At 40.3% G+C, this 16718-nt stretch overlaps 2 protein-coding genes across 4 annotated transcripts in view; both read right to left on the bottom strand.

Moving 5' to 3' along the window:
• Nucleotides 1–5159, bottom strand: part of camsap3 (calmodulin regulated spectrin-associated protein family, member 3) — a 36762-nt gene extending 31603 nt beyond the window's left edge. For both annotated transcript variants that reach the window (XM_080447806.1, XM_080447807.1), the window contains exon 1: nt 4629–5159. In XM_080447806.1, the coding sequence (XP_080303932.1) occupies nt 4629–4758 (130 nt within the window). In that variant the 5' untranslated portion in view covers nt 4759–5159. The remainder of the gene's footprint in view (nt 1–4628) is intronic.
• A 2070-nt stretch (nt 5160–7229) lies between these two features.
• xab2 (XPA binding protein 2) lies at nt 7230–15926 on the bottom strand. 2 transcript variants are annotated; one of them, XM_080447821.1, is made up of 19 exons: nt 15781–15926; nt 14780–14928; nt 14445–14568; nt 14156–14353; nt 13258–13392; nt 12977–13141; nt 12267–12411; nt 12009–12160; nt 11787–11906; nt 11524–11655; nt 11252–11383; nt 10771–10884; nt 10482–10644; nt 10084–10274; nt 9014–9136; nt 8664–8838; nt 7997–8123; nt 7679–7791; nt 7230–7494 (listed from the first exon to the last, which is right to left on the bottom strand). In XM_080447821.1, the coding sequence occupies exons 1-19, from the start codon at nt 15814–15816 to the stop codon at nt 7409–7411; spliced, it is 2580 nt and encodes an 859-aa protein (XP_080303947.1). In that variant the 5' UTR covers nt 15817–15926; the 3' UTR covers nt 7230–7408. The 2 variants fall into 2 exon arrangements, with proteins under 2 accessions (XP_080303947.1, XP_080303948.1); XM_080447822.1 differs by having other exon boundaries at nt 8670–8838.
• Nucleotides 15927–16718: the final 792 nt, after the last annotated feature.

Below are 16718 nucleotides of genomic sequence, written 5' to 3'. Positions count from 1 at the left end.
ATATCTTTGGCTGCATTGTCATTTAGCCCTCATAGAATAATTATCTTGAGTGAACCAGTAAAGTATGTTGGTCAAACTAATTTAATTGTAAAAAATAATAAAAATGCTTTCCCTTTTCCTTTGGCCCAATGTGGAACAGAATGGTGGAAACTGAGTAACAAACATAGCCGACCTAGAATCTACATCAACTGAAATGAATGATTAGATGATCCTTTAATCTGCTAGCAGCCTGCAGTATGATAGAGATAATTAATTACTTTGTTGTATGACAGTCACTCAATGAAAATAACTGAATCGATCGATTTATCGTCACGTAATATTTGCATTCTGTTCAGATGTACTTAAAACACAAACAATAGTTGGGATGGGATTTAGCTTTTTGTATATTGTAATATCATGATATGGCATAAGTGTATTTTCCTGGTTTTAGTCAATATTTTATACTAATATTTTTCTCCGATAATAACATGCAACATAATAGCGATCCCCGGTTTTAAGTGGTTAAAGGCTGCAACTAACGATTAATTCCATAATCGATGAATCGGTCGATTATTTTAACGATTAATTGATTAATCGGATTATCGCACTTATTTAGCAATTACCTTATAATTTTGATTTTAGGTTGTTTTAGCATGTTCTATCTAACAATAAAGACAATACAGATGAATAATTAATTAAAAAGTACATGTAATACAATTTTGCTCAGCTGCTGACTAAGCTACTACCCATAAAATACATATCAAAATAAATAAAAGCAACCTTATGGTAACTTTTATCTTCTTCTGACTCCTTGATTTGAAATCTTTTCGATTATCGATTATCAAATTCGTAATTCGATTCGATTAATTTAGTAATCGATTTTTTATCGATTAATCGATTAGTTGTTGCAGCCTTAGGCTGCATTACAGTAAAGTGATAACATTTTCTTAAATTATGTGACTGTTCTACTATAGCTGTTCTTTTATTAGCTTATAACCCACTTTGTTATTATATGGTCATTATTGATGCTTATTTATCAAAACATGGCATTGCGTAAATACTACCAATAGACATCCCCACAATAATAGTGATATTATTGTCACAATATCGATATTGAAGTATTAGGACAAAAATATTGTGATATTTGATTGTATCCATATCTCCCAGCCCTAGGTGAAAGTATCCTACGTTGCAGCACTTTCCCCAAATCAACCTTGGTAATAAATGTTAAGTTAAATGTTCTTAAGTGATTGCCTTTGTCTGGGATGTGCTTCAGGTCTGCTGTGTCTGCAGGCCTTACTAAAAGCCTCATTCTTGTAGTAATTTGTTGTCCTAGTCAAACAAGTATGCTAATCTGTTAAACTGGGTACAAGTTGAGCTTGAATTTGACACACCTACAGTTTCCAGTGAGAGTTAACTTGGGACAGTTAAAGAAAAACACATTAGATTTAATGTGCACAGTTAAACATTTGAAAGATTCCCAACGTTCCCAAATTATCCCAAGATGAGAAGTAATCAAGTTAAGCCCATTAATTAACTGGGAATAGGACGTCCTTTTACAAATTAAGACCAACCATATTGAAATAGATGACATGGCTTCATATTATGGGGATAACAGCAATCCAGTCACCCCAGCCTTCCAATAGAAGACAATAAGACAGAGTCAAACAAGTCAGTGGGCTATCCCCTCTTTGTCAGTTAATAATATTTGTCAGTAATCAGTAATATATGTATTACTGATGAATTGAGTACAATGGACCACAATGGAAACAAGCCCCTGGGGCTTTTTGTGTGCTTTTTTCCATGCACATCTCTAAAACCCTTTATATACTTTCAATAGCCAGAACCCACCGTAAAATCAACAATAGAACCTGAAAAGGCTGGTCCTACAAGATTGTATGCTTTCAGCAAACACAATTTTAGATTTGCTGACTATATCAACAATCGATTAGTCGACAAATTCCTAAAGACTATTATTAGACTAAGAATTTCTTCAGTCGAGGACAGCCCTACAGGCCAGCATCCTTCTCAGGTCCTGGTCATAATTATGTTGACTCTCAGCTACACTGATGGGGAGAGGAAGGATGAGTAATTATTCCTACAGGGTTTCACACTGATCCAAGCAGCTTTGTAGCCAGGTGGAGCTAATGCAACAGGTTTCGGCTGTGCAAAACAAACACACGTTTTTTATAACCCCCGCCCGTAGACATGGAACTTCCATTTCACCTCCAGAATGTTCTCAGGAAGGGACCGGAAAAAGTTACATGACCGGAGAATGGGGGGTGTAAAATGAGCACCACTCACTCATAATTGTTGGTTGCTCTCTCAGATACTTCACAAACAAGCACAAAGGACCCGGCCAGAGTGCCCCTAAAGGGGAATCCTACAACAGAATCCACATGTATGGTTCATACATTTCTCCCAAAGGCTATAATGTCAGAATGAAGATGCTGTGGGGACATTTTGATGGAAAGGTAAGCTGTGGACTCATAAAAGTAGCATTTTATGAGTCCACTCTTGAAGTAACTGTCAACAGAGGAATGCTCAGTTAGTTTCTTGATGTCTGACAGTACTCTGGTTTCTAGCTTTGGTAGACTTAGTCAGGCTGAACAGAATACTTATTTCTCTATTCATTTTTTCTGGGACAGGAATACAGAAACCTGACCTACTAAATAGAATGCCTGCCCTCCCTGCAAGCAACCGTATGGTTGCAGGAATACAGTACAGTCCACGACTCCACTATACCCCCCAAAAACATCTGAGCTAAATCTGGAACACATGAAAACACAGTTTCTGATACAGTGATTCAGAGATTAACCTTGTTGGCAACTGTGTCATGATGAGGATTAATGACACTGATGGCCTGAGGAGCAGGCAATCTGGTCTGACTCCTGATGTGCTGTGTTGTCCTACCAGATGAGTTTCTGGGAAGGGAATGATGATGTCATTTTGCCTTAACGGGAATAAAAATCAACTGAGACTGAGCTCAGCAGCAGGGCCATTAAGCTGACGATCAGGAGGGACACTGTCTGCACGGCACGCCAACACAAAAACCTGCTGCCATTCTCAGCCCTCAGAGTCCTTTGGACTGACAGGGAGGGTGACATTGACTAGTGGGCGTGGTTGAGGTGCTAAACAGAGCACACACAGAGAGAGAGGGAGTAGACAAACAGCAGCCTAGAGTCCTGGACCCATGGCCCGAGATTGCATAACACATACTTTGTTTAAAGTACAATCCAGTTCACCTCGCCCAATTCTGAACTTAAGCTGAGTGTAGCATATGATTAAAAGCTCTTAGAGAGCCAGAGAGGCTGGGTAATCCAGGACTTTTACTTGTACACCTGACCTCATGAATGCTTTAACCTGTTCTCTATCACAATGTTTCTTAACTTAAGAGTTCATTTAACTCTGACAGGGTATAAATGTAACCAACCACAATGTAGTTCCATTCATACACTCGGAGTTACAGTCATGTAGCGGTCCATTTGGTTCCTAACCAATCAATCAAATAGCTTGCATTAACTTGCATTAATCCCCTGGGGATCCCCGGACCCCACTTTTTGAGAACCAGTGCATTATGAGGTCTGTATTGGCCTATGTGGCTGTTTTATCATGGGATATACAGTAGGCACACACCACAGTATGCAAAATGAATGAGGGAACAGAGTTAATAACTAGATGTCCCTTCAAATTTGCAGCAGACAATATTGCTGGATATACTATTGAAACCCGAGGCAAAACCTGTCCCATGATATTAGCTTATGGTCTTCAATCCAAAGGAGGATCTCCTCATGTGGGTGTGTTTGCGCATCATCATGACATGCCAGGTGGTTGGCTCGTGAGTGAGCTTTGTGTTGGCTGCATAGTGTCTGGAAAGTCAAATTATATATCCTATACAATGTATTTACACAGTGAGTTACACAGGAACACAAAGGCACGGTATTTGGGCATTTTCTGCAGCCTGGGGGAGGTGGATGTTTACATTCTTTTTAGTAGTAGCTGTCCACGCTCAGGGGTCAAAAGGCGTTTTAAAGAACATCTCCACAGGCTAGCAAATCCATTCATGTTAAAACTACACTGAATTTAGAATACATATAATTATTGTTTTGACGTTTTGTAGTAGCCCCTAATGGATAACGCCTGGGCGAACAGAGAGGCCTGTTTTCTGACACAAATATGTCCAAAAAAAAACTGTGATCATCTGAGTGAGAATGAGATGTATAGGAGTTATTATTATAGGAGTGCATGGTCCACCTTTCATGTGCTGCTCTTTGTGTGCCTCAAAACCGCTGAGCTCTGTGTGTGTGTGTGTGTGTGTGTGTGTGTGTGTGTGTGTGTGTGTGTGTGTGTGTGTGTGAGAGAGAGAGAGACTGACACACACACACACACACACACACACACACACACACACACACACACACACACACACACACACACACACACACACACACACACACACACACACACACACACACACACACACACACACACACACACACACACACACGCTTTTCATTAGGATACTGCAGAAATGCTGGACTGGTCCAAACAATAGTGGTTTCAACCAGACTGAATCAATAGGTTGTTAAAGCTATCGGGCCCACATAGAGCTATAGAGCCTATACTATAGCCTAATAAACTGACCTTACCTGCATTGCCGTAGGATTTTGCCAACAGCCATCCGACACTTGCGCATATCTTCGCCTTAGTGCAATCATACAAATCCAATGGCTTTATGTCCGGTACTACAAAAGTCTTCCTGGCACTGGAGTCCACCATAGCGAGTCTGTCTGTGGAATTGTACAAAAAATAGGAGCAATTCAAGCGACAAGGAGGCTACTATAGGCAGCCTAGGATTCAAGCAACCATCCTTTTTTAGTAACGTTAGTCTCTATTCCATATTATTACAGCCAGGGCTGGAATACGGATGTGGTGTAAAGCGTTTTGTCAGGAAAAATATCCGCCCGGCTGGGAGCTGCTTCCAGTTCCAGTCCCAGATATCCTTTCTGCCTTCGGGTTTGGAGGCAATATCACGGTTTAAACGATGTATCTTAGAACCTAGCGAAGCCCCCAAACCATCGGATTATCTCATAAAGCCGTAATATTCCTCGTTTTGCCCTGTTCATCCGCATTGCTGCTACAGCTCAGTGTAGAGCCAGAGAGAGCCCAGAGAGATGACTGATTCCCAGGTGCTCCAGACGGACATCACTCATGCGGCGGGCTGGCCAATGGGAATGGAGCAGTGAGGCAGGGAGGGCGGGACCTACGCCGTGTGAATGCAAACAGCAGGTATAGAGGTATGTTAGTGGGACAGGTGCATCTGCTGGCAGTGGCAGGTGGACAGTGGTGGAAAAAGTACTCATTTTTTTTTACTTCAGTAAAAGTATCAATACTGCAATGTAGAAATACTCTGTTACAAGTGAAAGTCTGGGATTCAAAAATTACTTGAGTAAAAGTACAAACGTACTTGAAGTACCAAAAGTAGAAAGTATTCATTATGCAGAATATCCCATTTCACAAGTTTTCAAATGTATAAAATGTCCCACCCCCAAAAATACTTATTTTCTATCAATCAATTACACACTACCATGAAGCCTTAAATTCATGGAGAATTTGTTTTGATCACATTCCTAAGGCAATAACTTGATGAGTCTCCTATTTACCGATCAAATTATTGGCTTAGGAATGCCAATACAAATCTCCATGAATTCAACAAGGCTTCATGGGGTGCGTAATATAGAAAATAAGTCATTTTATGGTCCTTTAACCTTGAAGTTTTTTTTATGGTGCAGTGTATGCATACTAGACAAGGTGAACCGTCCTATATTTAGTATTAAAATATTGTATTCCCACCCTGATGCATGCCAGTATCGCTCATGGATCTTTGAAAAGGGTGGAAGTTATTTCAATAAATATAAAATAATTACACAATGCCAAAGGTTTGTGTGACACAGGACGGTAGGCTACATGGAAAATCCCAAACACATTTACATCATCTCATCTGTGTAAATTAAAAGGGAATTGTGACACAAACTGCATTAACAATGCTTACTTTTTTTACCACATGCTCTTATCTCATCACCTTTCATGTCCTTGTGTGTTTCTTTAATTTCTGCTTGTTTTAAGCTATTGATTCTTCTGGATTAAATGTGTGCGCACCATTTATAAGCTTATAAGTAATAACTACATAACAAACAATATTACTATAAACACTTCAATTAAAACAATCACACACCACAGCCAACAAAAGCTGCATTCATCCAGAATAACTTGTAATGTAGTTTCTAGTATAAAAACAACGTATTTATAACCGACTTCAAATATTTGGCCTCTAAGGAGCCAGGCAGTAAGTATAATTGTAATTCTGGCTCAACAGCCTGGCAAAGGTACATATATTTTAGTAGAATTTCTAACAAAAAAATACAAGCAGACAACAATGTAAACAAGTCCCAACTTATAAAATACATAACCTAAAGCTAAATGTCTCAGTGCTCAATTAGGAATGCCATTACACCAAGTGGGGGGTTGTTTTGCTTCCTGCAGTACTACCGTAATGAAAACATTCTGGAAGTACCTCCCATCACATGATGTCACCGACAGCTCCAAGAGCTCTCTTAGTGCCCCACAGCCGTAAATTTGTAAGAGGATTACCATGGAACTATTTTAATCTAATTATGGGAAGAACACAATTTTCCTCATCCTTATTTTACAGTCCTTAAAAATCTAAGTTTAGATCCGTTATTCTTTGTTTTGAGAATTGTTTGCCAGTAAGTACAACTGGATTACTATCTCAAATTATAGTTAGTTATGACTGAATGACAGGTGTGGTCTTTAAATAAAACAAACAGAAGTTTTGTGAGAATACAAAACACAAGTTCAGGCCAGTCTTGCATGGTACTCCCCCAGCTCCCGTTTCCTTCTGGCTGGCTCCCTTAATCCTCCCCAATATCTCTGGAGCACAGCTTTCTTCCTTTCAGTCTCTGTAGTTTCACAGGTGTCCAACATATGTTTCACTATTAATTCATTTACAACTATAAAATATCAGAAATGGACCACAATTCAAGAAACTTAAGTTACTGAACCTAAAAAGGAATCCTAAACTGGTCAGTGGTTTTAGAACCGTGGTCTACTTCAAAATTTAGAAACATTGACACCTTGTGGCCAAAGTTAATACAGACAATTTCTTCCATGTCTACAATACAAATAAGAGTAATGCATACCACAGTACCAAGAAAGTCTAACTCTTTCACTATTGTTATGGTTATTTATTGTGTACAAATACAACATCACCTACAGAAATAGAGTGGAAAATATAGTCATTTACATGGGTTTGAAAACGAATAGAGTCCTTTGACTAAGACAGTAAAACAAATTTCAGTTGCATGTATGTGTGGTTTTCAAATGCAAACAGGTTATAGGATTTCCATATTTAGTCTTCTTCTTTAAGCCCTTCTTCTTCTTCTTTAAGCCCTCCAAATACAGCTGTTGGAACACTCTTCTGTTCAAGCTGCACCTCTGTGGACAGAAGAACAAAAGACAATGAGCAAAGTTTTTGATTGAATACTTTATTAGTCAGAAATGTAAACACGAGGTAGTCAGACATTTAGGCTAAAAGGATGACACAAAAAATGTCCTGGGGACTACTTTCCATTGTGCACCGATTCTTTTTTTTTAATGTGTCATTGTGTTTGTCACTCACCCTCTGGCCCTTGTCCTTCATCCTCGTCCTCGTCCTCATCGTCATCGATGTCAATCTCATCAGGATTGGCTTGTTTGGCAAGCTCAGCTAGCTCACTGCGAGAAGTGTCACTCCTGCACGCGTCAAAACACAGAGATAACACAGGTTAAGCCACATGTGCTCCTTCTTTTTTTTTTTAAGGGGTGTTGCTTGTTCAGACTTCATTTTCTATTGCAAATAAGGTTTATTCCAAGCGGAAAATACCAATAAAAGCACAACAACAACAAAATCTGTAGCTGTACTTTGTGCAATGAGATGGGTTGAGTATCAACTACTAACCTGACAAAGAGAATCTTTTCTTTGGGCTTGAGTTTGTCTTTTTCAGCTTCAGAAGCAAGTTGTTGTGCCTTCTGTTCAAGCATCTTCATGTCATCTAGCCCCATCTGGCCTGGAGTGAGGTCTGACACTGCACACAAACAGAAACAGACAAACCAAAAATGTGGACCAGTATACTACATCAGTGGTTCCCAAACTTTAGCTTGAGGCCCAAAAGGGAAATTTGATGTCTCCCCGGGACCCAAACTAGTGAAAATGGCAGATCTACAAGCCCGCGATGTGACGTGTTGAGAGCTTGTAGATCGGCTATTTTCACTATTTCTTAAAAGCATTTTTTATGGAATTCTTTTTTTTTCTTTTATTGAATTTGTTTATAACTTATGAAACATTTTGGGGATTTTTTGGAAAATCTTGAAACAATATTAAAAACAAAATGTAGGAAACAAATGAAAGGGGTATTTACTCACGACCCATAAAAAACCCACTGTTTGGGAAACATCATCATACTACATCATGCTTGGTGTTTGAGACAAGCTTAGAGTGGGCCTTCTGGCAGACATATCAGTCCCAATAAGACACTTGTATTAGGACCAGTTGTTGTAATAACATTTATGCGTGTCCAAACTGAAAGACACTAATCATGCTACTGGGCTGGAAGCCTTTCTCTCACCAGTACCTGTGGAGTTGGAGCCGATGGCCTTCATCATCTGAGCAGACATGAAGTTAACCTGTGTGTTGTATGTTGCCTGGACACTACGCTTGATCCTCAGCATCTCTCTGATGGTGTCCTCATTTCCATGGCGGATCTCAAATTCCTTCCAGTTCTGCCAGAAAGAGGCGGTGGACTGAAAGAAAAGACGGCACAACCATGAATATATATGAAAGAACATACACATATGTACACATACCATACAGTATATAGCCTATAATGGAAAAATGGGAATTAATTATGACTAAGCGTAACTTTGTCATGACTAATATGGGTTCATGCCTATGTTCCTGTCATCATGGATATCTTACCCTAGGATCACAGATCTGGGAGCAGTAGGAGTAGATTGCTCTGCCCCGGTCAATCTCACCCAGTTTACTCTCCATGTCAGCAAAACGCTGGCACATCTCCCTGGCATGCTCATCTGGAAGGACCTGAAAGAACAGAACTGTTAGAACCCGATACCACGTATAAAAGACGATGACATTTACATACAAATATTGTGGTGATGGTTTACTATGTGGTTAAGGTGGTTCATTACCTCTGAACCAGGTTATGAATGCAAATATCAGAATAAAGGATCTTGCCCAGTGAAGTCTGTATTTTTGTATGCGTTTTTTAAATCCACCAACTGATTAAAATCGTTACGCACACCCACCTTGCACACAAGAGTCCGCAGAACTAAACTGAGATAATTGTGAGAGCGCTTAAGAACAAAGGAGAGTTTCACCTGCTGCTGATCAAAGAGCTGCAGAATTATCACAATAGTTTCAAAGTTTATTTCATGGCCCAGTTTGATGCTTTGCTATGCTGGGGCAACATAAAAAAAAGACCACCAATTCCGTGATCGTGAACAGCAGCTGACAGTAGACACACACACTTGAGTATCATTCCATCGGAAAAGTGTGTAGTAAGGCAATGAGCCTTCAGGCTTCATTCTTCAGCGTAGGTTACAGACTCAAAACAACGCAACATATAGACAAGATGATGTGGAAAATCGCTGAAAATCATACTTTTCCGAAAACCTTTATGATGGATGAACATTTTGGGCTCAGTGGGCAAGCTCCTTAAGTGCTAAAGCTGTAAATGTTAATGTAGCAATAAATAGCAATGAAGGTGGCTACATCTTCACCTATCAGTGTCCAGTCTCATTATGAGATAACTACTTCTCAATATACAAATAAATGATATGTAGCATGCAAATGTTTCTCTGCCCCTCTGAAGTTCCAGTGCTGTGCACCTCGCCATTTGTGAACCCCTAATGTTTAGAACAGCTTAGCGTGCAGTTCTTATTAACAAATACCATGTTGCAGGCACCAATGTTAACTTAAACTGAATTGATGTGGGGTGTAATGTATAATTATGCTTTGAGAGCCTGTACCTCAATGGCCTTCTGATAAATGGCTCTGGTGTAGGTAACTCCATAGATTTCTGCAGCTCTCTTGATGTAAATGTTAAACATGTGATGTCTTTCACCAGCATCCACTGCCTGTGTTGCCCTTTCATAGACTGCCATGGCATGCCGGGCCAAGCCATACTCCTCTTCCAGTTTAGCGTACAACAGGTAAATGGCTAGAAAGCAACAACACAATAACACAACAAGGCTTTAGTACATGTAGTTAATACATTATAGGAATCCAGTATCCTCATTCAAAGAAACATGTAGCACAAGACAAAGTATTTTCAGCCTCAGCTATGGAACATATTACACATAAATATAAAGGCTGAATATAACCAAGTTGGCTGGTACCTCCAAGACATTGTAACAAAGCTACTTACTCTTGGCAAACTTGGCAGGGCAGCCATCCAAAGCTTGCTCAAACAGATCTCGAGCTCTCTCCAACTTCTTGCCTGCGTAACGGTCAATGAACTTGGTGAGGTATGTGTTCCAGATGTCATAAACATTGGGCCACCTGAAGAGAGCGATGCCACGCTCATATGCCTAAAGAGAGTTGAAATGAATAAACAGGAGCAATGTAGTTGGTGCACAATTGTTTTGGCAAGAATCAACACTGCACAATGAGATACAAGATTGACTTGTGTAGTAGTGAAATATGGGTATAATTACTTTGAAACTCTCCTCAAAGTAAGTGTGTTCTTCCAGGAACATGGCATAATTGATGATGATCTGTGGTGTGGCGATGCGGAGGTCAATAATACGGTCATAGACTGCCTTCGTAGACTGAGGAGTAAAGGGAAAATAAAAAGCAGGCATTAGACAGAATCTGTGTACAGCAAAAGACTTTGATTTATCAGGACACACTGTGAACCACCAGACCAGGGTTTCCCACAGAGCTTTATAGCCAAGGCCATAAGAGCAACTGTCAGCTGACTTGAAGAATCATTATAAAATTAACATTTGTATTTATCAATTTTATTTGGAACAAACCGTCACCTGAGCTTCAAAGTTGGATACAGTGATTAACCGTGACATCCCTGGCTAAAAAGCTTAACTACCAAAGAAGTAGTGGGAGTGGTAATAAATGGTGGCAGTTACCACACAATTTTCTTAGAATTGAAACATATAAAACAGCTCTAGAACAACATACCTGGAATGTTCCGAGACTCTCCTCCAGGTCAGCCAGCATCGACCAAACCTTGAGGGATTTGTAGACTCTGTTCTGGACTGGCTCGGATGCGTCAAAGTACTCTGCCTTCTTGGATGGGATGGCTGTAGCTTTCTAGATTAAAACACATTTGAAATGGTTTACATCTTATTGCTATATCCACTAAAGCATTTAGACAGGCAAAGAACGACTTGGTGCATGTAGACTATATTTAAAATGTAAAATAATGGTGCTCTAGTGTGCAGTTGTCTTACTCTCAGTATGCGGAGTGCCTGGTCATAGTTCTCATGGCGTAGCTCCATCTCGCCATATTCACACCACACCCCCGCCAGGTCATCCACATGCTTGTAGTTGACCTTGGTGGCTTTTTCGAAGATGGTCCGAGCCTGAGTGGCAAAGGAAGAAAAGGACAGAAACCAATAAGAAAAAAGTCACTAACAGATGCGAGAAGAAAATACAACTTTTGTCCTCATACAGTAGTTAGTAGAGTCACAGATGGATGCCACCTTTGACTTACATCATCCAGTTGTTCATTTTCCTCGTAGAATTTAGCAAAAGAAACCCAGAGGGAATGAGGTTTCCCAGTGGCTTTCATTGGATCGACAGTCTGCACCGCCTCCGTGTATGTATTGATGATCTGTAAGAGAAATTTTGGACAAAGAATTATGATTGCACAAGGAGATGCATAGACAGGTCTTGTCAGGTAGAAACAGACTACTTGAATCATCATGAAACTCACCTGTCGGGCATTGCCCTCATACAGCTTCACCCTCTTATGCCACTCGTGAACATTATGAGGATTCTGCCGCAGTAGTACGCTGTTCAACAGCAGTGGCCGCCGGGTTATCAACTGCTCAAAACGGGCCAACCTGAGTTCCAGGTCTATGTCCTCTGGAACAAAAGAGGAACCAAAGGTCAAAAAACGACCAACAGCATGGTAAAAAAACGCAAATAATTTTGCTTCTCATTTGTACAAAAAAAAACATTCCCTATATACCATCTTCATCCTTCCCAATTTCAGATGTGGTCTCCATTTTGGCAGCGATCATGCTCTCCTCAAACTGGGCATAGCTGTCAAACACTTGGGTGAAGTCCCTTACTGTCACCACAGTCAGAATGGCCTCTTCATACACATCACGGGCCTGATGGGAGATAATATATCATTATTTCAATCATTCAAATCAAACAAAATGTAGGGATGCATAATTACAAGCCTGATGGAGTACAAAATGTCTCTTTAACCCATTGAGACCTGAAGCCGATTCTACATGTCTCCTAAATCTCAACAGTATTCTGAAAAACCTATGTTTCTATATCAGTGGTGCTCAATCTTTTTCATGTCAAGGACCCCCAGAATTATATGTATTTGGCCGCGGACCCCCATCAAAATATTTTGTTCCAGGGACCCCCCAGAAGCAAAGATTTGAGTTAAAAATGTTCACTTTAAAAATATATATATTCAAAGATTTGCACACATTTTCACGATTTTTCCAAAAATAGCAGATCTACAAGCTCGTAGCGCGGCACTCGGTGCCGCGCTATGAGCTTGTATATCTGCTATTTTTGAATAGCCCAAAGTGTAAAATAATGCTTTTTAGCTCAAATCTAAAAATGACACAGTTCCAGGTCTTAATGGGTTAATTAAACATAGCTGCATCCTGTGCTTATGGACTGAATGCTAACTGACAGAATTCAAAGAACACCCACCTTCTCAAAGTGTCCACTGCGGATGTAATAATCAGCCAGAGAGCACCAAAGTTTGCCAAGTTGGTCTGTGAAGCGCGTGAGGCCTCCTCGAATGATGGCCCCTACATTCAGCGAGGTGACCTTATCAGGGTTCTGGGAGATCAGGTCACATAACTCGTGCCACAACTGTCACAAGAGATTGATGAACAAGGAGTAACACAGTTAATAATGGGCTGTTCAGCCTTTTTCGTGAAAGGCCCCACTAAAACAAACTTGGCATGGGATTGGGAGAAAAATCTTACCTGGTAGTTGGACTTTCCCTCTTTAGACACAAAGCCTTCATCATTGACAACTGCTCCTAGTCGCACAGCAGCTTCATCCAAGCGTCCAATAGAATGTAGGTAGTCTATATACTCCTCTGCATTCTCCGGACACAGCTGAGGAGGGCATGGAACAAAAGGCTCAACATAATGACTTAAACTAATTACACAACTGTCTTAAAGCATTTTCAACTTGCATTACCACGGTTGAATGCATTACATGTCTCACTCGCACCAACATTAGTGTTCAACAGGATAGGCTGTATTTTGCAATGGTTAGGCCAGAACATATGACGATGCCTGGGGGATTCTATTCAGCTAACTCCCAACTCGCACAATACTTCCTTCCATAAGCACACAACATGACACACGCAACACTCTCATAAGCATACACACCTACACAACTTTCTCAAATCTACCTCTCTCCTTATGTACATCAGTCCTTCCTGTTTGCTTCTGCTTCTCTGCTTATGTTTGTATTTTTTATCTGGTCTTCTCTTCAATTTCTGTCGTTTGCAGGCTCACTCCATTGTGATTGAGATCATGGGTTTATTTTTTCATGGAATAAAAATTAAAACAGTGACATCTTGAGGTGTTTGGTGCCTCAACTACTTAGTGCACGGGTTTGAATCCAACCCCTGTCTTGTTTCACACGACTTTCCTCTCCCTCTGCCCTTGGTTTCCTACACTGACTTTATATGAATGAAGCAAAAAAAATCCAAACATAAACCTTAAGAACAGTGACATCTAATACATTTTCATTAGATGCAATTGAGTGATCTCTGTGTATGACTGTCATTATGCTGACAACAGAAATGAGTCTAACGTGTGTCCAACTCAACAGACACCTCTGGGGTTGAGCTTCAAAGCGTTCTCTTACCTTGAGGTACCTGCGATAGACTCGGATAGCCGTCTCCGGCAGAGGCAGATTCCTGGCAAAACGGAGGTACAGGGGCCAGATGCGAAAATGCTGAGTGACCGGAAGGGCCCTGAGAGCACGGTCAAATGTTCGCCGACTCCGTGTGATTTTGCACTGAGACACCAGGAACTGGCAGTAATCAAGCCATATTCTCGGCATCTAATATTGGGGGAAAGACAGACTGTTAGATGCACAGACCAGATATAATGTACTTTGTCTACTGACCATTAAGTGAGGAGCATCACCTCACCTTATGCATGAACACCAGTGCTCTTTCATGGCAGTTGTTGATCTCCTCGTATACAGGCTCTGAGATGCATTTCCCTTTAACTTGTTTCCGTCTTTCTCTCAAGTAGTTGTACCAAAGCTTGTAACTGTACAAATAAAACAGAAAATAAAAAGGAAAGAGTGAGCAAATCATTCCACACAATGAGTACTTTCACTTTTGGTACTTTTAAGTATATTTTGATGCCAATAATTTTGTACTTTTACTCAAGAAATCTTTTTAATACGGGACTTCCACTTGTAACAGAGAACATCCACATTGCAGTATTGATACTTTTACTTCTTCCATCATTGCCATACCTTCCAGGTAGCTCCTTGAGGGCCCGCTCGTAGATCATGTTCAGGGTGGCTTTGAGTCCATTCTGTTTGAACTCTATGTATCGCATCCAACACTTGACCGAGTATGGGTTCCTGATGATCTCCTCTTCATATGGAAGATCATCTTCCTCCTGTGTGGAGGAAGGGACAAACAAATCGCCATATTAATTGCGCACAAGCAAAACAACGTTTAATAACTGTTTAGTTTAGTTCACCAACTTTACGTTATATAAGCAAGTAAAAATGGGATTGGTTGATGGTCAAGATAGTAGTCAATGGGGCTCTGCCCTCATATCTGACTAACTATCTCACCAACGTGAGTGACACCCACAGCCACAATACTCAGGGAGCGACAACAACGATCTGGTACCACCCACCTATAGAACAAACATGGGTAAATTCTCCTTCTACTGCACTGCCACCAAAGTGTGGCAGTGCAAAGTGATGCCCTGACGCCATCCCTTAAAATGTGGATCTCTGGCTTCCTTCAAATCAGGCCTAGAAATCCATCTCTCAGGAAGAAAAGGAGGCAAACTCACTTCTCCCACAGAACGGAGATGGCATTCACGGCCTTTCCCCCCCCCCTACTCTGTTCATATAGTGTTTTACATTTGTTGATGATATTGTATGTTATTTTTATGCTAAGTAGACTAATTGAAATGAATACACCACATTGGAAACAAGTCCCCAGGACTTTTAATGTTATTCTTTTAGCTCAAATGTATGACTGTACCGTGCTGTTTACATTTCTGTCTAATAAAGTATTCAATCAATCAATTTGGCACTAATGTGGTTAACTTGGCTAAGAGTGACGGTGTGTGACTGTGTGCCAAAATAAAAATCCAACTTTTAATGAATGATACGTGTTAGCCGAGCTAACTCGCTTCCTTAACGTTACCTCAACGTTTAAGACACTGTCGTAACTAACCGTAACTAAATGTAACAGGTACGCAGCAAACTAAGTTCTACATGAAACAACTTACAAACATGACGCTCGGTTTTCCATTGACTATGGGCATTTTGACTCCTTACGACACAATAAACACACTAAATGACTGTAAAAGTTAGCTAGCCAGCTGCTAGCATGCTATGGCTAAGTTCCACAGCGTGTGTTGTCTTGTTCTTCTTGTTCAATGTTGCCTGATTGTGTGAGAGAAATAAGTAACCAGGTCTTTGAAAACAAGCCCAAAAGAAGCCGCAGACATGGCAACGTTGTTCTTGTTCTTCTATGGATTTCACCAGTAGCTTGCATCCTTAGCGTTGCATTACCGCCACCTACTGGAGTTATTTAACTCCTACAGAACAGATTCCCACTTGTCACATTGCATTCTGGCAAATACTTCAATGTAGATCTGACTTCAATTACAACAAGATAAGGAAAGAAATAGGATTGCAATGACAACCACAATGAAATCAGTATAGAATCTCTATTTTGTCTGTAATGCAAATTTGTAGGAGAGTTGCAGACTGTTGACCAAGTAGTGCAAGGTCACATACAACTGCACTGCATTGCAGTGGTATTTTTGGTTTGCTGGTTCACGGCTTAGGCTATGAAAGTCTTCACAAGGTGAGTATAACTTCCACAAAGCATACCAATTCCAAATAAAACTCAATTTGCATCATGGCTACAAGCTGTGCAACTGAGCATTAATAACTTATATTATTGCAATAACGACTGCTTTGTATTTATCAACTTGACCTCTTTGTGCCAAGATATCATTGTAATATCTTTGGATGGATTCTTTTAACAATGAATCTACGTCTCTGTGAATAAAAAAGGTATCATGCGCCAAAAATAGTTGATCTACAAGCTCACACTGTGAACTTGAAGATCGCCTATATTCTATGTGTGACACCATTGTATGAGTAAAAGAGTAGTTGGAATATTGGAGCTTGTATTCAGTACAAAAAAAGAGATGTG

Source organism: Gymnoscopelus braueri (genome assembly GCF_963280865.1).
Source record: "Gymnoscopelus braueri genome assembly, chromosome: 13".
In the NCBI taxonomy this organism is placed as follows: Eukaryota; Metazoa; Chordata; class Actinopteri; order Myctophiformes; family Myctophidae; genus Gymnoscopelus; species Gymnoscopelus braueri.
The sequence above is the reverse complement of the archived record's forward strand: the minus strand, read 5'-3'. Positions and strand labels throughout refer to the sequence as shown.

Bases quoted from the DNA above. Each gene is read 5' to 3' on its own strand.
- xab2 (XM_080447821.1), bottom strand. From the start codon at position 15,816: ATGCCCATAGTCAATGGAAAACCGAGCGTCATGTTT. The intron at 13,393-14,155 runs GTAAGAGAACGC...TGCCCTCCTCAG, and splicing joins TCTATCGCAGGTACCTCAAG to CTGTGTCCGGAGAATGCAGA. The intron at 12,161-12,266 runs GTATATAGGGAA...CTTTTGTTCCAG, and splicing joins AATTGGGAAGGATGAAGATG to AGGACATAGACCTGGAACTC.